Source organism: Halichoeres trimaculatus, unplaced genomic scaffold (assembly GCF_033239565.1).
Source record: "Halichoeres trimaculatus isolate MK-OKI-2021-1 unplaced genomic scaffold, fHalTri1.1 fHalTri1_scaffold_3, whole genome shotgun sequence".
Classification (NCBI taxonomy): Eukaryota; Metazoa; Chordata; class Actinopteri; order Labriformes; family Labridae; genus Halichoeres; species Halichoeres trimaculatus.
The window spans coordinates 36,406,350-36,432,140 of record NW_027437181.1 but is presented as its reverse complement, the minus strand read 5'-3'; the positions used below and the strand labels follow the sequence as shown (position 1 = coordinate 36,432,140).

The window sequence follows — 25,791 nt, the reverse complement described above, 5'->3', positions numbered from 1 at the left end:
CGCAAAAGAAACTTACTGCTCATTGGTTTTTATTGCTACATCAGAGCTTGCACTGGAGAAAGTTCTTCTCTTTCACTTCATCAGCCAAATGTACTGGTGTTGATTGGAAGACTCTACATCATCGTACACTAAAGATAGTCAAAAGTATGAAACTGAAATGAGCTATGATTCACTGTGATTCAACAGAGTACAAAATGTAACTTCAAAAATCTTGGAGGCTATTCACACATTTTCAAATACAGAGCTATAAAAAGTAGAGCTTGTGAAGTCTGCTTTTAGTCCAAATAACATTGTGGTTCCAGGTGAAGGGGGTGATTGAGTGTGGAGACTCTCAGAGTGTCTGTAGAGGCTGTACAGTCAGTCGAAGTAAACACAGGGATGATTTCAGTCTCCCTGGATCATCAGGATACAGCCAATCCGCTCTCCACAGACTCTGACCGAGGTCACTTACGCCATCTAAAGAGTAATGAGAGAAGAAAGTAGCAATGAGAGGTTGCTGTTACTGAGGCTCACTTCACCAGCCGTCAGAAAACTGCAAAAGGGGACAAGAGGTTGCACAGGTTCAATGGGTTATTTGAAACTGAAGTTGTTATTCATGGAGAGATCTAGTAAAACAGAAGTTTTCAGGCTCACTGGTGGAGACACGCCCCTTCCCATGAACACCAGTCCCTGCCATCACAGGGACTAGCAAACACTAAAAGGACAAAGTTGAGGCCTTGTACACGTGTAAACTGGTAATTTCAGAAATGAATACACCCCATTTGTTTTTAGAAATACTTTCATCCACATGCACTGGGAAAATCCACCGAAAAGTGTGGCTTGAAGCATGTCAAACCCATGTTACTGGGTTACTGACCTGAGAGTCTCCAGCTGATACTTTGGATTCTCCCTGAGGTCAGACAGAGGCTGTACATCTGAATCCTGAAGGTTGTTATCCCTCAGATCCAGCACTTTTAGATGAGAGGGGTTTGACTTTAGAGCTAAAGCCAAAGACGCACAGCCAGAGCCCGACAACCGGCAGGACCCCAACCTGAAAACAGGATAAATAAAAAAGCTTAAGTGACAATCAGACACTTTGCATGTTAAAAGTTGCAGATGAACTTCTAATTAAATTGATTGAATGCACATAACCCAGTTCAATATTAGCTCATATTTCGTTTCTTCTTTTTTTTTTAAGAGTAGGTCTTAAAACAAGAAAGTATCTCACCACAGAACCTCGAGTCTGCAATCTGGGTACGCCAAAAAAACGCACAGCATCTCCACTCCTGAATCCCCCAGCTTGTTAAGGTTTAGCCACAGCTCTTTCAGGTGGAAGCGGTTGGACGTCAGCGCTGAGGCTAGAGAAGCACAATTGGTCTCGGACAGGCCACATTTATTCAATCTGAATAGGGAAAAATTAAGTAAAGATTTTTTCTTTATTCAAACAGAAGCATTATTTTATACATTAAAAAAACAAACATTTTATTCCAATCCCAGCTTCAGTCCCTGAACTGACCTCAGGGTCTCCAATCTGCAGTTTGGACTCTCCAGAGCAGCACAAAGTATCTTCACTCCTGAGTCGTGGAGCTTGTTGAAGCTCAGGTTTAGCTCTCTGAGGTGTGAGGGGTTTGATTTCAGAGCTGAGGCCACAACTTCAAAATGAGTCTCTGAGAGTCCACAGCCAGAGAGTCTGTTAGGACACATGTATTACAGAAATAAAAGCAACGTCACTTTTAAAAAACATCATTTTATCTGCTCCCACATCATGTTAGTTTATAACCCTCATTACATCTGAACATACATCGCTCTCCTGCAGTTCCTCACAGCTGGAATCAGTCTAAGTCGTCCCAGCTCTGTTGTGTTGTACTTCTTCAAGTCAAACTCATCCAGGACCTCCTCTGACATCTGCAACATGTAGGCCAGACCAGAGCAATGGATCTCAGAGAGTTTTTTCATGAATCTGTCCTTTGACTTTAGAGATTCTTGGATCTCCTGATGGACTGAGCGATCGTTCATCTCTATCAGACAGTGGAAGATGTTGATGCTTCTGTCAGGAGCGGTTCTGGTCTGGTTCTCCTGCAGATTTTCAATGATTCTTCGGACCATATCTGGGCTGTTGTCCACCTGTCCCAGCAGACCTCCTAAGAGTCTGCGGTTTGACTCCAGAGAGAGTCCATGAAGGAAGCGGACAAACAGGTCCAGGTGGCCGTTTCTACTTCTCAGGGATTTCAGCATTGCTTCAAGTAGGAGGTCATCCAGGGTCAAATCCACATGTCTTGCCTCCATAAAAGCCACTAATACGGCTGTGTTCTTGTGTGTGTAGCAGTGGAACATGTAGACAGCAGCCAGAAACTCCTGAACGCTCAGATGAACGAAGCAGTAGACGGTTTTCTGGAAGATCACACTCTCTCTTTTGAAGATCTCTGTACAAACTCCTGAGTACACTGAGGCCTCTGTGACATCCAGACCACAGCGCTCCAGGTCTTCTTGGTAGAACATGATGTTTCCTTTCTCCAGGTTTTCAAACGCCAGTCTGCCCAGCTTGAGGAGAACTTCTCCGTCAGCCTCCATCAGCTCCTGAGGACTCGTCTCTTGTCCATCGTCGTACTTCTTCTTCTTCCGCTGAGTCTGAACCAGAAGCAAGTGTGAGTACAGGTCAGTCAGGGTCTTGGGCAGCTCTCCTCTCTGCTCTGAGCTCATCATGTGCTCCAGGACCGTAGCAGTGATCCAGCAGAAGACTGGGATCTGACACATGATGTGGAGGCTCCTGGATGTCTTGATGTGTGAGATGATTCTGTTGGACAGATCTCCATTCCTGAACCTCCTCCTGAAGTACTCCTCCTTCTGGGCGTCAGTGAAACCTCGGACTTCTGTTACCCTGTCCACACATGAAGGAGGGATCTGATTGGCTGCTGCAGGTCGAGATGTTATCCAGATGAGAGCTGAGGGAAGCAGATTCCCCTTGATGAGGTTTGTTAACAGCACGTTTATCGATGACCTCTGTGTGACGTCAGACACGACTTCAGTAATGTTGAAATCCAGGACCAGTCTGCTTTCGTCCAGACCGTCAAAGATGAACAAAAGTTTACAGACATCCAGCGTCTCTGCTGTCAGCTTCTGTAATGTTGGATGGAAAACATGGAGCAGACTGAGGAGACTGTAGGACTCATCTCTGATCAGGTTCAGCTCCCTGAATGAAAGCAGAACCACCAGACTGAGGTCTTGGTTTTCACAGCCCTCTGCCCAGTCCAGAGTGAACTTCTGCACTGAGAAAGTTTTTCCAACACCAGCGACACCGTTTGTTTGTTGGGATTAAATTTTCTTTGTTAGATGAATCTGAATCTGAACTCATTGGCCACTTTTTTAGTCACACCAGTCCAACTGCTTGTTAACGGAAACATGGCAGCAACTCAATGCATTTAGGCATGTAGACATGGTCAAGACGATCTGCTGCAGTTAAAAGCGAGCATCAGAATGGGGAAGAAAGGAGATTTAAGGGACTTTGAACGTGGCATGGTTGTTGGTGCCAGACGGGCTGGTCTGAGTATTTCAGAAACTGCTGATCTACTGGGATTTTAACCCACAACCATCTCTAGGGTTTACAGAGAATGGTCCCACAAAGAGAAAATATCCAGTGAGCAGCAGGTCTGTGGGTGAAAATGCCTTGTTGATGCCAGAGGTCAGAGGAGAATGGACAGACTGGTTGGAGCTAATAGAAAGGCAACAGTAACTCAAATAACCACTGGTTACAACCGAGGTCTGCAGAAGAGCATCTCTGAACACACAACACGTCCAACCTTGAGGCAGATTTGCTACAGCAGCTGAAGACCACACCGGGTGACCCTCCTGTCAGCTAAGAACAGGACACTGAGGCTACAATTCACACAGCAACACCAAAACTGGACAATAGAAGATTGGAAAATCATTGCCTGGTCTGATGAGTCTGGATTTCTGCTCCACATTCAGATGGTAGGGTCAGAATTTGGCGTCAAAAACATGAAAGCATGGATCCATCCTGCCTTGTATCAACGGTTCAGGCTGCTGCTGGTGGTGTAATGGTGCGGGGGATATTTTCTCGGCACACTTTGGGCCCCTTAGTACCAGTTTGGCATTGTTTAAAGTCCACAGCCTACCTGAGTATTGTTGCTGACCATGTTCATCCCTTGTAACGTAAGTCAGGCTGGGACCTGGTTTCGCAGCTCTGACCTAATCTCCAACTTTAATCCCCCCAAGGAAGGAGAGGTAATAAAGCAAGTTTGGAAAAACAGACCTCTGCGCTAAAGTGGTTTTCTCCCCAAGTCTGCCTCATCCCTTCCTCTGATGTTTGCAAGACTATAAAACATTAAGACATCGCTGTAAATCCGAAGACTGTTCGTTGACACCTGGCGGACATGTGAAACTGTACAGACATCCTTCTCTCAGGGAGAGGCTGGAGAGACCTCTCAGCCTCCACCTAGTATCTTGTGACCCTCGACCTTTCTCTCTGGGAACAGGAGAGAAGAAATGCCAAGAGAAGATCAGCTCCCCTCCTTCTCCTCAAAGACAAAGACTCTTTGATTCACACAGCTGAGAACAGCACAAAAATGATGATTTTACACTAAAACTTACATGTACATCTTCACCTTTGCAAACATGTACTGTGTAATGAGAATCATTGATAATGTGCGTGTGAAAACTGCTGTCCTCCCATTGTAATATCTTGGTTTTTATTTTATTGGGTTCTTAAAGAGAAAAACCTATCATGTTTAGTCTTGATGTGAAGCTTAAATCATAAGAAATGTGATTTTGACTATTACATGTAGGAATCTCTTTACAGTCTAAAGTTCTAGTTAGTAAGTGATCTCTGGGACAATCTGATCCACCTGCAGAAAGATGAGATGTGAAGGGGCGTCAGCCTAAAGTGACCTCACTGACTCGGCGGGAAAAGCTGAGTAAACTCCACTCCAGGACAAGAACATTGGCTCTTCCTTCTACCCTTCATCAAGAAGGCTTTCTCCTTTTATCCTTCCTCCAGAAGGCTCTTTCCTCTATCCTACACAAAGGCTCTTCTCTTTCCTCTTACTTCTTTCAGAAGGCTCTTCTCCTTCTGCTCCTCAACTGGCAACGCACATGCCAACTCTAAGCTCATCACCGGCTCCAGACTCTACAGGCTGAGACGCAAGTCACCTCAGCCCGACTGCATCCAGTCATCTACCGGTGCCTGGGTCTCTCCCTGAGACACCCAGCTGATCGACGGGGATTCCCCCTCATGCGCTGACGTCAGGAGACGAGCGCTGCTCACTGCTTTCCCTGCGGTGATTCAACTTTGGAACTCTGCCAAAGTTTCAACCCGACGCCCGGCATCATCGCCGTTGTTCCAGCCGCTACTGCCGCTGTGAGAATCGATTCTACGGACTCAACTCACCGGACATCACCTCCGTGACGCTCAGATGACCTGCAGCAGGCCTCCAGCCTCTCCATCACCCCTCAACGGACATCCGCAGACATCTGCAGCGGGACCCAGCCACTTCTGTCGCCCCCTCCACCCTCACCATCAGCCCAGAACTTGTGTAAGACAATCTTGCATTTATTGGTATATCGTGGTCAATGCCCCAGAGATCTTGGGTGGGTTAGTTAGATTTATGTGGGTTGGTTTATGTCATTTTATTCCGGTTTTTTATGATCAGTTTCACTTTGCATTCATCAATGCATTTATCCTTTTATATCTTTCACATGTTCATTTATCCATGCACATATTTCTTCTTTTAGTTAGTCAATAAACTTTTCATATATAAAGAAATTGCTTTCTGTCTTTGTGTGGTTGAAATTAACGGCCTCTGTACACCGTTCAAAAGAATTCACGTTTGATGTAGCGGCCTTTTGACATTGAGACTTGATAATTGATAATTCTATGAATTATTAAATCACAAATTCTTACAGTAAACCCTTCTAAAGTTTCCCTGTTTTCTCTAAATTGGGTGGTGCCCCAACTTAAATTTAAACTCACATATTGTAAGTTTAGATGTCTTTTGAAAGTTATACTTTCGCTCCAGTGGAATGCTGGCATTATGCTGTTAATAATTAACTAGTCATTCTTTGACACCGATTCACGCTACAACTTTATGAGCACAGTGTACCCATCTTCTGATGGAGACTTCCAGCAGGATAACGCTCCAAGTCATTAAGCTGGAATCATCCCAGACTGGTTTCTTGAACATGACAATGAGTTCCCTGTACTCAAATGGCCTCCACAGTCCCCAGATCTCAATCCAATGGAGCTCCTTTGGGATGTGGTGGAACGGGAGATTCTCATCATGGATGTTCAGCCGACAAATCTACAGCAACTGTGTGATGCTATCATATCACTATGGACCAAACTATCTGAGGAATGTTTCCAGTACCTTGTTAAATCTATACCACCAAGGATTAAGGCAGTTCTGAAGAAAAAAGGGGGTCCAACCCAGTACCAGCAAGGTCTACCTAATAAAGTGGCAGATCAGTGTATATAATGAACTCAAAACAATAGGTAAGGAACTTTGTGTTTGGTTGATCATTTCTTTGTCGTAACAATGCTTCTTGGAAGTAAATCTAGAACAGTTGGAAAACTTTTTTTCCTTTTAAACGAAGCCACCATGAAAGAAACATGCCAGCATTTGCATGTGTTTCAAGTTAAATGGCTAATGCCATCATTTGTTTACAAAATTCAACTTTTAAACCATAGTTAGTTTAATGAGATACTGAATTTTGGGTTTCCATAAACTGTAAGCCATAATCACAATTAACCCTATAATTCAGAGTGTATTATATTTGATCCGTGAGTTTCAAAGCTCTCAGTCTCATCAACATGACAAATAGTTTCATTTCACCTGTTAAAAATTGAAAAACAGATCATATTTACCAAAAAAGTTGCCAAAATTGCACATTTTATCAAGTGTGATGCAAAAAAATACATAATAAACAAAATGATATACTACTATATTTTGTGGATTTCCACTCATTTATTGAGATGTGCCTGTATTTACCTGGTACTGATACTGTTTAGTTTTTTTATTCTTGCTGGATCTTCTTTTATCTGTTCAGTTAAATGTTAATGTTTAATATCTGGTTATCGCCCTAACGTTGCAGTTCATGGTACAAACTCATCATGATTAAAGCTATAAAGCTGAACCTTGGACCACATCATGGATCATAGAGTTTATATAAAAAGGCGTGACAGATTTATGAGTAGCTGCTGTAACTTCAGAGAGTTAAAACAAAACAAAACATTTAATCCATGTTTAGGAGAATAGCAGTAATCCTTCTTTTTGTTGGACATCTCTGGGGACTTTGCCAGAAAAAAGGACCTTGGCTCAAGTTACAATTAGAAATCAGTTTTGCAGTTTAAACTCTTGCTTAGTTGGAGCAGAAACAGTGTCTTACTTTGTTCCTGAGGGTCCAGGCTCATTATTGAAGTTTGGAGGTCTATGTCTGGAGGTGTCACTCTTCATAGACAGACAGGTGGGGGTAGCAGACCCTGATTCTTCTTTATCCTCCTCAGATACGTCCATCTTCTCAGATCTGAGGGGGAAACAAGCAGCACTGGAAACACAGAATCAGAATGAAGACAGAAATCCACATTTAATGTCACCAACATGACCTCTGAATGTTCCTGCTATCCAAAAAATAACCGTGACTCTGATATGAATTAGAGTTCAGAATTCTCATTATAGAAATGATTATTGTAAAAGCACAGAGTATGAAAACCTGTCTTACCTTCAACTTTTGCTTCTTCTGTGCTGTTCAGGTTTCAAATAGCGTCCAATCAGACGAGCTCTAACCTCAACTGTCTCTGTCCTTATCTGTTTGTCCCTCCAGTCTAAGTGATAAGGAATTATAAGTGTGTGTGTGTGTGTGTGTGTGTGTGTGTGTGTGTGTGTGTGTGTGTGTGTGTGTGTGTGTGTGTGTGTGTGTGTGTGTGTGTGTGTGTGTGTGTGCTATGACTGGGCTGATGCAGGCGTGGCTGCTGGTTGTTTCAGTAAACAGTATTTCTGCTCCCTGATTTGATGAAGAAGGAGCCACACTAAGCCACCTAGCCTCAGACAGTTTGAATCTTTCATTTCTGATCTGTGCCAGAAGTGTCAGTCTGAGTCTCATTTAAAAGGTATCACAATGTAAACTCTGTTGAAGTCACTAATTCTTTAAAAATATGGCCAAGCAACTCTCAGACTTCAGTGGGCACCACCCGGCTGTGGCCCTGAGAACACTGCAAGTGAAGCACCTCTCACGGGATGCACTGTACTGAGATACACAGCAATCAACACAAAGCTCAATAAAAATCAGTTAACTGCATGTGTTTCATTCACCAAAGACCACTACACACTACAGAGGTCTTTCTGTTGCCATGGCGACAAGGTCTTCCATTTTTTGGTGTAGTGAAGAGGGCAGAGGGCCTCCAATATGCTATATGCACAGATCGCTTCCATTGCCGTGTGGTGGCATGGGCATCAGGTTACTGTAAGAGGCAGTAGAAAGTGACAGTAGACGGTGTTATGATGGCAGAGGTTAAATAAATACAGTGTTTGATGGGAATTGCCTAGTTTCTCTTAATGATATACAGAAAACTGCCATGTATCTAGTACAACACCATGAAGCAAATCATATAAAGGCTTTAGAATGAACGTGTTTTTATTTGTTTGGAGCTTTGCAGGTAATTTGCTAACACTAGCTAGCCTGAGCTAGAAGACTTACTTTTGTGTTTAAAGTTGAGAGCTTCAGGTCAATCATACTTTCGAATACATTCGATTGATGTGCTTCTAGTGGTAGCAGCAAAGTTTGTCATTACTCTGCTTTTTTTACTGAATTTTACTCAGTATCGGATCAGCATTTCGGGAGGTATTAGGTCAGATATTCACATGTACATCGGCTGCACTGTTAAGTGACATTACTGTCAGACAACAGCAGTAACAGCCACAGTTTAAGCGGAAGATATCGAGCCAATAGTCCACAGAGCGGATCGTGGCGGCATCAGATGTATTACTATGCGGGACCGCCAGACGCGCCTCATATCTATGATGTGCCATGGCTGATCAGACATTTCATAGTTTTCCTAATTTTTATACGCCAGGAAAAGAGAGATCATAATGATTGTTCATGAGTCCAAGTCAAGTCTGAAGCCTCTCTCTGTACATTTTTTTCAGCGTGAGAAATACAATGTGTGGCGGGAGTGTGTGACAAAAGACCCAAAAGAGTGACTGTCATGCTCAATGCGTGACACTTGAGAGCCCTGGGGGTGAGCCAGTGATGTCTCCTTTCATTTCTCAGCATCATCCAGCTTTAAAACAAAACCTTTTCTGTTAATGGTGTCCATTCTTCCTTCATACAGAGAGATCTGTAGGCTCTCAGGAGCTCTCAACCTTCTGCAACTACACATATTATCACATGGCGCAATTAGCACAAATCAATATAAGAACTATGAGAGTAACTCTTAGTTCACCACCACATCTCCCTTCACACCACAACACGGCGTTTTTGACCTGACTGCAGCTAGCCACCAGGGGGAGCAGTTCTTGTGGAGACCCAACTTCAAGCAGAGCAAAGTGATGCCCGTTTTTTTTATTTTTCCTTTTAAGTCTGTGCATCTCTCTCTCTCTTTAACAGCTGCAACAGATCTCTAATTTTTGTGGGGTGAAAAACATGGCCCCCTCCTTACCTGGTGACCAGTCGAATCTGGGCTCCATTGATGCTGGCTTTTTATAGTTGTGGTGCATGCACTTAACTCCAGGTGAAACTACTCCAAGTTAATCAAACTGATTCAGATCAGCTGATTTGGAACCGAAAATTCAGAGTTTCTTATCTCTAGGGATGGGTACCTTTCACATTTGAAACGATACAGTACCAATGCCCGGTACTTGACAATCGGTACCAGTACTCAATGGTACCAATTTTCGGTATTTTTTTGTGTTTATGTGGTAAAAATATCAATTTGTTCAATAATAAAATATTTATTTTTTACAATTTAACAAATATATTCTTCAATATATAACCTTGAAATGCTGTGTTCATGTCCAGCATGGAAAATCGCCTACTCTTCCACTCCCTCGCAGTCACAAGGGTGCGTTTAGGTACCTAAACATGGTACCTTTTGATTTTACATGAATCGATACCCGGTACTTTTGACAGAATTCGGTCGGTACCTTTAAAAGTACATAATTCGGTACCTATCCCTACTTATCTCATTGTAGATCAGCTCAGAGTTCAGGGTTAGACTCAGAGTTTTTGATGCACCTGCTTTGGATCCCTGATGGTTTCCCAGTTGAGCCATTAACACTATCATTGCTCAATACTGCCATCCAGTGACCAAAGCCAGAAAGTGCCTGTAGCAGCCAGTATTATGTGACGCTGACTAATCTGGTTTACCAATCTGCAGAGGTCAAAGTTAGACTGATAAATATTTGATACAAACAAGACCAAACGTGCAGAGTATCTAACTGTCAGTGTTTAGACAGGCTGTGTCAGGTTGGGCTGGTCTCTGGTCAACTGGCCACATGTCAGAGCTTGTGTTCTGTACTGCTAGACATTCACTTAGCACTGCAGACCTTTTCTTCCCTCTTCAATCGGCGTGATTGTTATTGTTGTCTTTCAGCCTAACGTGATGGATGTCCTGAAATCTTGTTGTCATATCAGAAAATCTCCATTTTCCTACCACGAATAACAAACACAGTGACAGCCTGTTTCCAGTTAGTGCTGCTGACATATTTTTTATTCATATCTTTGAATTTTACACTAAACAGTTAGAAAAAACAGACAATATGTGAGGCCCTATATAGTGGTCTGTCCCCGCTGTCTTTGGAGCAAGGTTTGGAGTGCAACTACAGAAACCATCCCAGGATGGACCACAGCCTCTCAGTTTAACCTCACTATCTGTGAACTGATCAGAGAAAGCAGCTCAGCTATAATAGTGAGGTGCTGATTGGCTGCCTGCAGATCGGTGTGGACCAATGGAGAGGCAGACAGTTGGTGAAACAATTAGAAACCAACTATTTAATTAGTTTTTGTCTGTTTTGTTGCAGTTATCTCGGGGTTCAAGGTGAAACCTTTAATGTTGAATTTAGAAAAAAAATTAATAACTTCTCTACTAAAATATATTTATAATATGTGGTGAGAAATTAGCAAACAAAAAATGTAACATTGAAAGACATTTTCAGAACGTAACAACAACCTGAAATGTAACAACTGGTCGATAATGTAACAAAAGTGTTAAGCCCATAGTGAAGTGGAAAGCATGCTATAAAATTCAAAATGTAAAAAGTTGTTACATTTTGGGATTTATAACATTTTTTAAATTATCACATTTCGGGTCATTGTTACGTTTCAGGCTCTAACAGGGTCTGCATGTTTCAATGCTGGATTCATTTCAAAGTAGACCTTCACATGCACACTACACTTCTGTTTGGGGTTTTCTTTTGGCACAACAGGTAAAAATAGACAAAGAATAAAACATATTAAACTTAACAAGCTGTGTTGTTTTGTGGCTCCAGACCACATTTCTTTGGTGGGGGAGGGGGCAAAGTGGCTCTTTTGATAGTAAAGGTTGCAGACCCCTGCACTACATGGACCAAAGTATTCAGTCACTTGAAGACCAGACGGCCACACACACTACAGTGACATCCACTCTAACGTGGAGTTATACCAGTGTTAGCTCTGCTTGGAAGGCTTTCCATTAGGTCCAGGAGTGTTTCTGTGGGGGATTGGGCCCATTCTTTCTGTTCAGCATTCATGGGATCAGACACTGATGTTGGACCAGAATGCCTGGCTCAATATCTCTGGTCCAGTTCATCCAAAGGTGCGTGATGGAGTTCAGGTCAGAGCTCATTCAAGTTCTTCCTCACCAAACAAGTCGTTATCAGTCCTTGCTTTGTGCGCTGCAGGGTGTTTACAGCTACAGGTCTGACTGAAACACCTGAATTCAACAGTTGACAGGTGTGGCCAAATACTGAAGTCCTAATAGTGTATGATATTTCTGTTCACACTGACCTGATTGATGCAGAGTACTCAGGTCTTTCTCTGTGCTGTCTCAGTGCACACCTGCTTCCTCTCCTCCACAGCAGGAGAGGGAGCTCATTTAATACTTTCATTAAACTAAGACTGGTCTATAGTAGGTAGGAAGCTGTGAGCTGAAGTCCACCTGTGTTAGTAAGTTACATAAAGGAAAGCATGTGGATGTTAACTTTGAGTTATCACAGTCTGACCTCTCAGAATAAAGCAAGTAAGGCACTAAATGAAAGGCACATCGAGTATAAAACTACAGTTTTGTTAGCTCTAATCGATTTCCTTCTTTCTTTCCTCCCAAACAGGAACTGTGATCCTGAGGTCTGAGGCCTGGATCATGGATCAGACAGCATGCTTCACTCAGAGGGTGACATCAGTGAGGTCTCGTCTGCCAAATCCTTTCTGAAAAACACAGACACGCAAATAAAGAAAAGGGACAAACTATGGAGGAGAACACATGTTTCTATAAAAGGTGATATCAGATCTAAAGATTCATACTCGGCTCAACACAACCCCCTCTCCGTCTCCTCCCTCTGCCGTAACTTACTTTCCACCAAGAGGAGAGACATTCATAGAGTACCAAAGCTAAAGGCAATAACACTGAGGTTGGGGCTTGTGAGGGGCTAATTGAAGCTACATACCAGTGAGTCAGCTCACAGGAACTGGCTCAGTGCTGGTCATGATCAGTGAGGAAGCAGTTGGAGTGTGTTTTATTCACACCATGCCACCTGTGAACTTCCAGAGAGGCGATATGAGTAGTTTCTCCTCTACAAAGGTTGATGGCTTACAGTTTGAGCACAGAGCTGTATCGCTTGAAGAATAAATATCCATGAACAAGTCAAAAAAGCTACAGTGCAAGTCCTCCTGTGGGCTTCACACACTCAGGTAAAAAACATCTTGAGAGACAGACTCCCTGACAACCAGGGCAGGATCTGTCAAAAACTTTTCAACAGTATTGGTGAATCCACCCAGACGACTCAGGTTTTCAATGATCCAGATGGTAGGTGACTATTTGAAACTGAATATTCTTGCCATCAGTTTTAATGATGTCTGCTGGTTTTGATACCACCAACCATGACCTATTCTTTGACAGATTAGTGAAGCAGGCTGGTGTTACTGATACCATTTTAAATTGGTTCAGGACTTATTTGTACTACAGATGTTTCTGTGTCAGCAGCAGCATCTTTGCTCCATGGGGTCCCTCAGGGTACTGTCTCAGGCCCTAACACTGTTTTCCATTTACATGCTTCCCTTCACCTGTATATCACACATTCCTGACAGTACATTTCAGCTGAGCATGAAGACTGTAATTCATCACAAATACCAAATCAAAAGGGATTCAGTTTCAAGTCCCTGGTCAAGATCTCAGTATTACCCGCACCATTTATGAGATTTTCCCTTTAATCATTTATTTTATAATAGCGTCATTGATGAAGTGAAGAAGAGATTCCTTAACAAAATACATCAAGAAATTATCTAATCTCTTTCCTTTTCATTTCCCAGTATAAGAGTGGTTCTATAATCAAGGGTAAACTTCATGTCCATGGGGTAAACTTACCAATTTACCAAATATTCATTCGTAGCAATGACCATTTTTACTGTGGGTCATTTAGCTGATATTTCACTTTCATTTAATACAGAAAGTTAACAGGTTCCATCATTGATTCAGCAAATAATGCAAATCATGTATTGGAATTTGCAGTTTTTGTGCTGTCTGATTCCTCAAATGTCAAGTTTGCTCTTTAAAATTAACACTAGAAAACATGTTTGTGGTGATTATTTTCAGCATTATTTGTTTAATAATCATTAATACGTGAAAAAGTTGTTTTAAAAACTATTTAAATAATTAATTTAGCTAAAATTATTCACTGTGTGTGTCAGAGTAATCTGTGTCAAATGTGTTATCCATTGAAAAAAGGCCTATAAATCAGCAATGGTTTGCTCCAAAGTCACATGACCCAAATCAATTGAGGTCATATCCTTTTTGGAGGGACCCTTGAAGAAAGTGTGGCATTTTTCAGCTCCTCTTCATCAATATTTCATCAGAATGACTGTCTGTACATGGGGCGCATTAATTGTCCATCTAGTGTTCCTACTAGAGATGTTATAAAAACCAAACTGTAGAAAATGTGCAGAAATATGGGGTGATGGTGGTGGCATATTCAAGGTCTGCAGTTATCACAACAGCCAAAAAATGGAGGAAATGTCAAAATGTAGTGCTGTAGAGACAGGTTTCTCTCTTCTTGTCTTGTCAGCTGTGTTACATGTGGTTTTTGTGCCATAACTCTTTTAAATTTTCGCTAAACTGTGATATAAATGATGAGGGACCTTTCTAGGGAGCGCAGTCAGACACAGAAATGTTGAATGACTCTAAATTCAGAATAATAAAGATTTATGTTGAAAAAATAGTCGCAACTTTTGTCTATAACACAGTTGACAAAATAGTGCACCATTTTTTTATTAATTAAATATTTAAGAATTAATTAGAGCTTAAGCTCGCCAATCAATGAATTTAGAACATTACATATACTTTGCAAACAAATAGAATATAAAGCAAAATAGTACAGATTTTTTTTCTCACTTTTTGTTTACCCGAAACATTCCCCTAATTATAGAATCACTAATGAGATGTTGCTGTGTCACTGTTTTTTCTTTGATATCAGAGATCTTTGACTTCCCCAGCTGGGTTCATTACAAAGTCCTCAATGTGATATACAAGAAAAGTCCAACTGTCTTTGTTTTTCAGTAAGTTTAAAATCCTGTCACCGTTTAACTTAGGCTTCTTTTCTGGACAACACAGTTCATAGTCTAGCTCTGCGGGCTTGACATGAGACAAGCAGAAGCATTGTTCAGATACCAAATGATGGTGCACAGTTTGATACCCCCTATCAGAGCTGGTGACCCGAAAAACACCCCAAACCTTCATAAGTGTCACAGACATAAAATACTGGGTGGCAGACAACCTCCTTTAGCTCAACAAAACAAAATCTGAAATATCTTAATTATTCCTGCAGCAAAAAGAATCCTGATCATAAAAAAATGTCAGAAACATATCAAACCATGGGAAGCCTTCCACAGAAAACCTTTGAATGATCTTTTTTATGAGGACTTCGACTTGTGTTTTGAGCTGCAGGAAGTTGTCCATTCTGTTTCTATCACCTCAGGAACACTGCAATGTTAAACCTTCTGTTTCCACAACTTTTGAAACTCATTAAACTTCTGTCTTCATCAGAAATCAAGCCACCAAACACACAAGGTTCAAAATCGAGCTGGTTGACTTTTTAGCAGAACCATAAAATGCGTATAATGTGTGCAATATTTAAGTGGCTGTGTGTTCTGTGTGTTGTTTCTGCAGATGAACACTCACCAGTTTGTAGTCTCTGTGCAGTTTGCTATACTGGAACATGTTGCAGAGGACAGTTGAAGCTGCTTTAGCAGCCTTTAAACTCCCATAGCTGAAAGACGACACAGCAAGACATATGTCAGGACACATGCCAAGAAAAAGACAGACAGATTATGACCATGACATGTTTCTTTTAGACATGACTCTTCTGATCTGATGAGAAATCAAAAAGCAGAACACAGAAAATCTAAACATTAACACAAATAGTTGTATAAATCAAAGGGGGGTTGGTAGATCATGTACCCCTGAAGGAAGAGCTGCTCTGACACCTGAGGCTCACAGAGACACTCTGTCCTACCTGCTGTCATGGGACACCTTGATGCCCACCAGTTTAGGCAGACCATTGAAGTGAGTGATTTCATGAGCTGCCAAAGAACTGACAGTGACCAGGTGATTCAGGGTTCCACAGATGTTGACCACCACCTCACTGGATGGCTGCTTTTGGAGGCCGTCACTGGGCAGCTTGGAAACCAGAACGCTGACCATGATCCGGGCTTAGAGGACAGAGAAAGAGGACAACCTTATGGGAAGAGTCTTGCTTTTGTTTGATTTTCATTTACCAGGTGAATCAGTCCAAACGTCCACAGTAACAGGGATCCATCCCCACCCACACTGTGGGTAAATTAACCGTTCATAAAAACTGATGTTACACACGCCTCTGAATGCCTCTGTCAGGTAAAATCCCAACTTTGATTCTCTGATCTTAATATTCTACATGTACAAGGCTGACCTCACAACTGTGCCAAAGGGCAGCTGGCATGGACGCATACTGAAGACAAACCCTGAGCCCATCAGCAAGTATTTCACACCTCAGTGCTAACTGACTCATTGGTTACCTCAGACTGAACCTACTGTGGGAACCCACACAGAGAGCCACACGGTCACTGAACAAATCTTGGATTCATCAGGTATCACTCACACACTTAAACACATTAAACCATGCTATTTTCCCATTGCAATTCATGTCAAAAAATCAGCATCTTTTTTTGCTAACTGTTTTACATGTCAACATACATTCAGATGGTGCAGAGGTTCCTGATTTTTCCCCTGTCACCTAAACCGTGCCCCACATCACGGTGTATCTGTTGATGGTCAGAGGAGGAGCTGAGTGATATCAGGGCTCAAAGTTTCTTCATCCAAAGCAGGATTTCAAGAGCAGGAGAGGAAAAAAATGAAAAGGCGACTCTGTCCTGAAAGGAGGACGAGGATTACCAGCCCAACGGGGTTAATATGAGCGAGTAAATCCAGGACTAGGGGTGCACCGATCACAATTTTCTGGCTGATCACCAATCACCAACACCGATCTTTAAAAAGCCTGACCTGCTGATACTGATTTTGGCCGATACCATTTTTTTTTAATATATAACTGACAGCATATACCTTCAATGTTCCAATCTTATTTTATTGAAAATCATTGAAAAATATCTGTGAAACATTACAATGTTTATATTTTAACTTAAAAAAACAATAAAATGTCCTGAGTTTTAGGTCTCAGAGTAATAAAGGCTGGCTGTTGGTTCTTCCTGGAGGATCACTTTCATATGTAAGGATTGGCCGATCACCAATACCTGATCACTGATCACCCAAAATTAGGGAAATTGGCACCGCCGACCACCTGATCAAGCTGAGACCATATTTACAGTCACGGGAGGCCACTGCTGCTCAAACTGGATGTAAATATGGAAATAGATGGTTTTTATAAAACTTTTGAATAGATAAAGCAGACAGTGGAATTTTACACTTTCAATTAAATTCAGGCAATTTTGACTCCGCCTCCAGCCTCTGATGCAAAAGGTCTCTTCTTCCAGCCCAGTGAGGAGTTGGTGCTACTCTGGACCAGTGGCGAAAATCCCTTTTCATTGTTGGGGGGGGACAATAAACAGAAAAAATTCAGAGATTAATTCCTGGGGGGGGACATAAAAATAAATGTTCTATTTTTTGCTGTGTTGTTTTATGTTGTGATTGTAATCGTACTTACTTTTTTTTTAAATCAATAAATCCAGGATAGAACATAAGACTCTAATAAATAATGGCCTACATCAATGAACTCATAAATCTGGATAATCTCTCACTAGAGGCATCTTAAATAGTTTAATATTTGTGTCATAAATGAGAGGATGAGAATGTCAGCCTGTCACCTGTCTGTCTTATCTGTCACAGCCTTTTGCATCATAAAGAAGAGGCTGTTTGCCAGCCAGCAGCAAACGGTGATAATTAACTTATAAATTGTTTAGTGTTTTAATGCACTTAATCGCGATCCTTGGCACTCTGTGGTCTGTCTGTGTGTGTGCACCACATCTGGTGGAAAGCTTAATCAGTGTCTTGTGTTTATTTAAAGCATACTGTCAGACTTCAGACAAAGGAGCTGACATTTGCTTTTCATTTTCTCTGTGTGTCTGTTGAACATGTGAAGTTAGGGTTGTTAAGTCTTTCAATGAAAGCTACTTACTTAACCGCGATCCTCTGCTCTGCCTGTGCATCTGTATTTGTGTTCATGTGTGTGTGCGGCGGCAGCATCTGTGCCGGGAGAAGGAGATTGGCTCAAACCACTGTAAGGATCACAAGGGGAGGGTGTGTATATATATATATATATATATATATATATTTTTTATTTTTATTTTTTATTTTTTTTTATTTTTGTGATTATTTTTGCCCATACTTAACCTTCATGTGTTTTGGATGGTATAAAGAGGCGTTAAAAGCTGTTAACCTTGTGGCACATGTAGTTTTCTGTGCACTCCCTGAGTAAATGACCCAGTAACATATATGTGAGCCCTGTGATTGACTGGCGACCAGTCCAGACTCCAGGGTGTACCCCGCCTCTCGCCCAATGACAGCTGGGATAGGCTCCAGCCACCCGCAACCCTGAACAGGATAAGCAGGTAAAGAAAATGGATGGATGGGTTTTATGGCATGATCAGAATCCAGATTTGATCAGGATTGGTTTTCAGATTCAGACTATTTTGATCTCAGACAACTTTTTTAGACCCAGATATTTCTGATTCTGCACCCTGAATTCTTTTTCTGCTCTGTTTCCTGACTTAAACCTGGTCTGTACCCTCTGATGTGTTTTTGAACTCTCACGTTTTCTCATCCTGATAAATACATTCAGTAACACTTTATAATACGGCCCAGTAATAGCACTGCAATAGACTGAAGCCAAGCCAGCCCACACGTTGTTTTGCGGTGCGCGCATATATGGCACATTACGGTTATAGCCACAAATGCCTCTTTTCAAGGTAAAAGAAACCTTCCACACAAACCAAGGGGACCTCACTCTTATGTGGGATTTCAAAAAAAAAGCCCTCTTAATATTCACAATTCACTGTATTTCGTGTATACATAGATTTACACACACACACTCACACACACACACACACACACACACATATATATATATATATATATATATATATATATATGTATATATATATATACACAAAAAAAGTAGATATAACTGGACCATTCCACTTCAGACTGATAGTAGGTGACCTCAGGATGACAATCAGGAAAATCAGCTCATTCTGAGGTAGAATTTCAAAATAAAAGCCATCTAAACTTTCAAATTTCACTGTATTTCCTGGATATGTAGATTAATAATTATTAAAAAATCTGTTGTTATAACTGGACCACTCCACTTTAGACCGATAGTACTTGACCACAGGTTGTCACTCAGAAAAAATCAGCTCATTCCGATGTTGAATTTCAAAATAAAAGCCATCTAAACTTTCAAATTTCACTGTATTTTATCAACAATCAAAATAATTAAAAAATCTGTTGTTATAACTGGACCATTCCACTTTAGACCGATAGAACTTGACCTCAGGTTGTCACACAGAAAAAATCAGCTCATTCTAATGTAGATGTTCAAAATAAAAGCCCTCTAAACTTTCAAATTTCACAGTAATTCCTGAATATATAGATTTATAATTATTAAAAAATCTGTAGTTATCACTGGACCATTCCACTTCAGACTGATAGTACTTGACCTCAGGATGTCACTCAGAAAAAATCAGTTCATTCTGATGTTTAATTTTAAAATTAAAAGCCCTCTAAACTTTCACATCTCACTGTATTTTTTTTTTATTACAAATCTATATGTTGACAATACACAGTGATATTTGAAAGTTTAGAGGGACTTATTTTTGAAATTCCACATCAGAATGAGCTGATTTTTTTTTCCGGGGTCCCCTCGGTTTGTGTGGAAGGTTTCTTTTACCTTGACATAAGGCATTTGTGGCTATTACTGTGGCGTGCCACATATGCGTGCACCGCAACAACGTGTGGGCTGGCTTGACTTCAGTCTATTGCTGTACTACTGCAGCGCTATTGCAGTGCTATTACCCCGCTATTGCAGTACTATTACCCTGCTATTGCAGTGGTATAACCCCGCTATTGCAGCGCTATTGCAGTGTTATTGCAGCGCTATTGCAGTGCTATTACCCCGTATTGCAGTGCTATTAGCCCGCTATTGCAGCGCTATTGTAGTGCTATTGCAGTGCTATTGCAGTGCTATAACCCCGCTATAGCAGTGCTATTGCAGTGCTATTGCAGTGTAATTGCAGCGCTATTACCCCGTATTGCAGTGCTATTAGCCCGCTATTGCAGCGCTATTGCAGTGCTATTACCCCGTATTGCAGTGCTATTAGCCCACTATTGCAGCACTATTGCAGCGCTATTGCAGTGCTATTGCAGTGCTATTGCAGTGCTATTGCAGTGCTATTGCAGCGCTTTACAGTGCTATTGCAGTGCTATTGCAGCGCTTTTGCAGTGCTGTTACTGGGCAGTATTATAAAGTGTTACCATAAATTATATATATATTATTATATATGTATATATTATCTAATTTTATCATCTATTATATTATCTTATATTAATTGCATGATTACCTTGTTCATCTTAAAAATACAACCACACATAGAGTTTAGAACATTATTTCATTATATTATTTATTTATTTTATGTGTCTAAGGAAATGTGGTGAGTGGTGGGACGGTGCCCCAGCCCCCTCTTTTGGGAAGCTGCCACAGACTCATTCTCTGCGCCAGTCTGTTCCTGAATGAAGCCAATCTACAGGTGCAGTCACCTTGGTTAGAGGGTTGAATGATACACTGGTACTGAGAAAGTAATAATACTTTTTGTTTTCAAAAGTGGCTGCACAGTGGCGCAACAAGTTGCGCTGCACCCTTGCATCAAGAAGGTTACGAGTTCAATTCCCAGCCTGGTTGGTGGGCCTTTCTGTGTGGAGTCTGCATGTTCTCCCCATGCATGCATGGGTTCACTGGGTACTGTGGCTTCCTCCCACAGTCCCAAAACATTCTCACCAGGTTAATTGAGCACTCCAAATTGTCCCTAGAAGCGAGTGTGTGTGTGAATGGTTGTCTGTCAATTGGCTGGCGACCAGTCCAGGGTGTACCCCGCCTCTCGCCCAATGACAGCAGGGATAGGCTCCAGCCACCAGCGACCCTGAATAGGATAAGGGGTGAAGAAATGGATGGATGGATGTTTTTAAAAAGTAAACAATACCATGTGTTTTAAATATTGATACCTCAATTTTTTTTCTTTTGAATGAGCGCTGTTTTGACTCAGGCAGCTTGTGAGTCTGCAGCCACCAAGCTAGGTCCTCTGAGGTGGGCGGAGACTTTCTCCCTGAACAGAGCAGTTGTGGAGTTCATATGTCTTGATCAGGTCCCAATATACACGGTGGAAAAAGTGGATTCCAGTATCTTGTGCATCAGTTGTACAAAAAATACAGCTTACCTTCATGTATACTGGAATCCCAAAGCTGTACAGTGAGACCAGGCTCAGCTCAGCAGTCAGACTGTCTTTGCTTGCACCACTGACATCCAAGCAGGGCAGCTGATGTACACATGGCTGTAACGATCCAGTTTGTAAACAATTTATGATAATTGCATTCCTGGGGTTTAGGCTGTTCAGGTTTATATTCCGATCATACATCAGACAGCCTCCATGAAGCACTGGAGGAGATGCTGTCTGAACAATGGGGACTGGGTATGTCAGATATGTCTGGAATAACCACAGACAATGCCTCCAACAAAAAGGCAGCGCAACACCTGGATACCACGTTTTGCCAATGACTTTCACCTGGCTGTTGGCAAGGCTCTAGGCCTGGATTGAGTCTCTGCCCGCTTGTCCAAGCTCCAAACAACTGTGTCTGCCTTTTCCAGGTCAAACAAAATAATGAGGAAGTTAAAGGAGAAACAGAAGACCTTGAAGTTACCAGCGCAAAAAAACGTATAAATGACAAACCTACATGTTGGAACTCGACCTTTGAGATGGTAGACAGATTCTCTACACAGCAACAAGCTGTCTGTGCTGCTTTGGCTAAAAATTGGTAGAGCCAGCACCTGATGCCCAAAGACACAGACATGACAATAGAGACAAAAGATTCTTGGCCCACTGAGCAGGTTCACAGATGCATTAAGTGGAGTGAAGCAACCAACGTTGTGTGTGCTGCCCCTGAAATGGAAAATACTTTCTGACAATAAAGGATGGAAAAAGCATTCTTGCGTTTGAAATGAAAGTCAAAATAAAAAAAAACAGCATCACAGCAAGGACACTTAACTGTGTCTTTACCACTGCCACTTTCCTGGATCCTCAATTTAAGGACAGTTTCGTTACCGTGGAGAAAGAGGTGAAGGCAAGCCTTTTGCAAAAAACTGAGGTCAGCAACAGTGAGAAGAGCAGTTCCAGGGACCAGAGCAGCAGCAACAGCAAAAAATAACCTATTTACAGCCTGGTTAAAAAAATGTCTCCTGTCTGAGTCGCGTTATTATGGAACCCACATCAGTTCTGGGACAACCCCGCCCCGCTGCTCTCCAGCCCTGGTGACGCAGTCAAACCGCGCCTGCAACACGCTTACGCACAATAAAAAAAACTGAGATGTCAAATGCTAAATTTGTCATGCAAGATGCAACGCACGTTGCGATGCCCTCACTTTCAGCAATTGCCCTGACTGAAGGACGGTAAGTTAATATTTTTACATTAACCTGGTCCTGCTAAAGGTGCATATGTTACAGAAAGTCTCTGTTTAAAAAAAAAAAAAAAAACTGAAGGAAAACGACTCATTTTTACTATAAAACATGATCAGAAACTGGAGGGAATTAAAGTCTTGAATGTATCAAATATTAGTAATATCATTGACTTTGATGCATTTAAAGTTTTTATGTAGCATCAGATTTAATAGAAATCTCCCTCCATTGTCCCTCAGTGGCTGAAAACAGCTACTAAATCTGACAGCTGTAACATTTAAGTTTAATATTTTTTCCTTTTCTTTTTTTTTTTTTTTCTTAAATATTGTAACTAATTTCTGCTCTAATCAAAACTCCCGAATGTTTCCTTTAGAATAAAAATTTAAACCTTTTAAGGGCCAATTTAAAACACAAAACCACTAATACTGAAAAAAATGAAGGAAAATGACTAATTTTTATTATATTTTTATTATGTTTTTAAAGTATGTACAGTAAGCATATGCCATAATTAATACACACACACATATACACAATTTATATATATATATATATATATATATATATATATATATATATATATATATTATAGCCCACATCATTTTAACTTTAAATTTGTAAATTTGTTTGTAATAAGAATACAAAAGACAACGTAATGTTCAGAATGGGGGCGTGTTCTGCTGCGGTTATGCAGTTTGAAAAATCTCCTTTCAGAAAAGATGAACGACCTAACAAACGTATCAGATGCTAAAGTCTGTATGAACGTTGAACAGATGCCATATCAAAACACACAGTTTGGGTTTGGCTGCATCACTCACAGCGTGGGTGGAGTTTGGCTGTGTAACTAGACCTTTCGGAGTGGCTGGGGCGGGGTTTACGTATAACTGATGTGGGTTCCATAATAATGCATCTGAGTAGCTAATTTCCTATCAGGACACACTGTACAGGGGGGGATTTCTTGTCTTACTCAGCAGTTCAGAGGATATTAAGATTGTGAGCTCGCCCAGTCAGAGTCACAGCCCAGGTCACATGACCGACTGGTGCTATATAGCTGTATGCAAAACCCTTGCCACTACCAATATGGCCGCGATAGCCAATGTGCTTCATTTTCGGTTTCAGAAACAGACGGGTGATGTCAGGGAGACTACAGCTGTGTCCCAATTCAGAGGCCGTCCCAATACAGAGGCTGTCCCAATATGGAGGCTCCTCCAAATGGTCCTCCGTTTCGGGGGCCGCGAAGGATGGGTTTGGTTCCTTCAAGGACGGGTTTGGGTCCTTCATAGCCTCACGTATCCCAAGACATTGCGCATGAACGCATGATGAACATGATGGACACGGCCGAACTCCAAAAGGAGTCCTGTTTTATCCAGATATGAAGGATATCCGGCAACAATTATGTGAATGTGTTTCTAAAACATCAAAGAATATTTTGTTTTTCTAGGTGAAAATGTGTTTTTGGGCTTTTTTCAAGTAATATACTGAGGAAAAACAGTTCTTTATAAATCTTCTCATTACTATATAAAAATATGTTCATAAATGTTAATTCTCTTGGGAAAAAAAACTTACTTGGTGTTTTTTAATTTTACAGGGAATTCAAAAAATATATTAAATCATTTCAGCAGCTTGAATCTTATACTTTTTTTTTTATCACCCCCCCAGCACTTGATCAAATGTTGAAAATGTACGTTGTTGCCTTACTCTCATGTAAATGGTGGTTCTATACTCTATCAATAATAATAATAATAATAATAATAATCATAATAATGCAAAGCAAAAATAAATAGTAAAAATAATCCTGTTTTAAATGTGAGGTTTTGGTTTACGTGTGTTTAAAAGTAATGTAGCCCTGACAGGTGAGGGCGGTGCTGTGTGACGTCGAAGGTGACAAACAGGAAATGCTTCGTAGACCAGGCCGTCTCAATTCAGTTCGGCCTTTGCGGTCTACACAGGCTACGAAGGCCGGGTCCTCTGAAGGCTACAGCCTACGGAGGCTGCAGCCCCTGAACAGAGACACAGCTTGTGTCCATGTTTCATAGTCAATGGTTCACCATCAAGCATGTAAAGAGGGAGGAGTCGGGGGCAAAATTGTGGCTGAACGTGTGACAAGCAATTCCAAATCCCCCTCTAACCAACCCAGAAGTTAATTAATCTTGTACAAACAAATGACAGAGAAAACGGCCTCTAAGGACCCACTCACCTGGTGGAAGAACCATGCAGACAACCTGCCAGCTCTTGCACATTTTGCCAAAAAATATCTCTGCATCCCAGCATCAAGCTGTGCTTCAGAACAGGTGTTTAACACTTCAGGGATTGTCTACATTCCTACAGCACTAGTTTAACAGAGGGAAATGTTGACGCCCTTGTTTTCCAGGCTAGGAATTTCAAAGTGGCCAAAAAGAGAAACAGGTTCTGGTTTTCACATTTCATGACAATGTGTCATGCACTCCACTTCAAGGTAGTGTGTGTGTGTGTGTGTGTGTGTGTGTGTGTGTGTGTGTGTGTGTGTGTGTGTGTGTGTGAGGCTGTGTTAGGGTGTGATGTGAGGGTGTGTGACTGTGTGCTTGATTACAGAAGTGGAGTCAGGTGCGGGAATGGACAGCAGCTGCGCTGCATTTCAATCACTTCCCTTTAAATACTGGGCTCCGAATCCACCAAGCTGCCAGAGACTTAGGATGTATTCAGACCTGGACTGTTTGGTCCACTTTAAACGGACCAGGGTAAGTTTCCCACGCTGGTGAGGACTTTTCATGAAGGTGTGAATAGACACAAACGAACCCTGCTGCGGACCACACAACCGGATCGAGACCCACTTTTTGAGGTGGTCTCAGTCCACTTCCAAACGAACTCTGGTGTGGTTAGTGGTTCTCCGGTGCAGGTCTGAATACAAACCAAGGTCCACCCGAACTAACTACAGGAGTGTTTCCCAACCCTGGTCCTGGAGGACCCCTGCCCTGCATCTTTTGGATGTTACCCCACTCCAGCACACCTGATTCAAATGAATGGCTCGTTATCAGGCTCGAGCAGAGCTTGATGACGAGCTGATCATTTGAATCAGGTGTGTTGGAATCAGGAACATAAAAAACATGCAGGGCAGGGGTCCTCCAGGACCAGGGTTGGGAAACACTGAACTACAGGGCGCCTTTTGGACCTATGAAGCCACCGTAACCTAACCGTCTTTGGTTCATACCAGGGCCCTGTTCTACGAAGCAGGATTACTGCCTAGCGAGGTAGCTTTGAGGATAGGTTTCAGATTCCCTGTTCTACGACACAGGAACACTCCTCAGCGAGGCGAGTCTCCATGGCAACGTACGCTGAACGGCTAACCTGCTCCGGGGCAGGTTAGGTTCCAGATTGATCTTGCAGACTATAAAAACCCCGCCCAATAACCAATGAGCCCTCATGAAAAAATGGCTTG

The 25,791-nt window shown here is 41.7% G+C and overlaps 2 protein-coding genes across 2 annotated transcripts; both read right to left on the bottom strand.

Moving 5' to 3' along the window:
- Positions 1-316: 316 nt before the first annotated feature.
- On the bottom strand, positions 317-3,279 carry LOC141787869 (protein NLRC3-like; the record flags this gene model as incomplete). The annotated part of the gene is made up of 4 exons (XM_074666563.1): positions 317-456; positions 857-1,030; positions 1,496-1,669; positions 1,781-3,279. Coding segments are annotated over 4 exons (1,860 nt in total), but the record flags the coding sequence as incomplete, so codon positions are not given.
- A 7,405-nt stretch (positions 3,280-10,684) lies between these two features.
- Positions 10,685-24,646, bottom strand: LOC141787961 (plakophilin-3-like). Its single transcript, XM_074666724.1, has 4 exons — positions 24,574-24,646; positions 15,687-15,882; positions 15,353-15,440; positions 10,685-12,387 (listed from the first exon to the last, which is right to left on the bottom strand). Exons 1-4 carry the CDS (start codon positions 24,614-24,616, stop codon positions 12,346-12,348), a joined length of 369 nt encoding a protein of 122 aa, XP_074522825.1. The 5' UTR covers positions 24,617-24,646; the 3' UTR covers positions 10,685-12,345.
- Between the last annotated feature and the right edge of the window lie 1,145 nt (positions 24,647-25,791).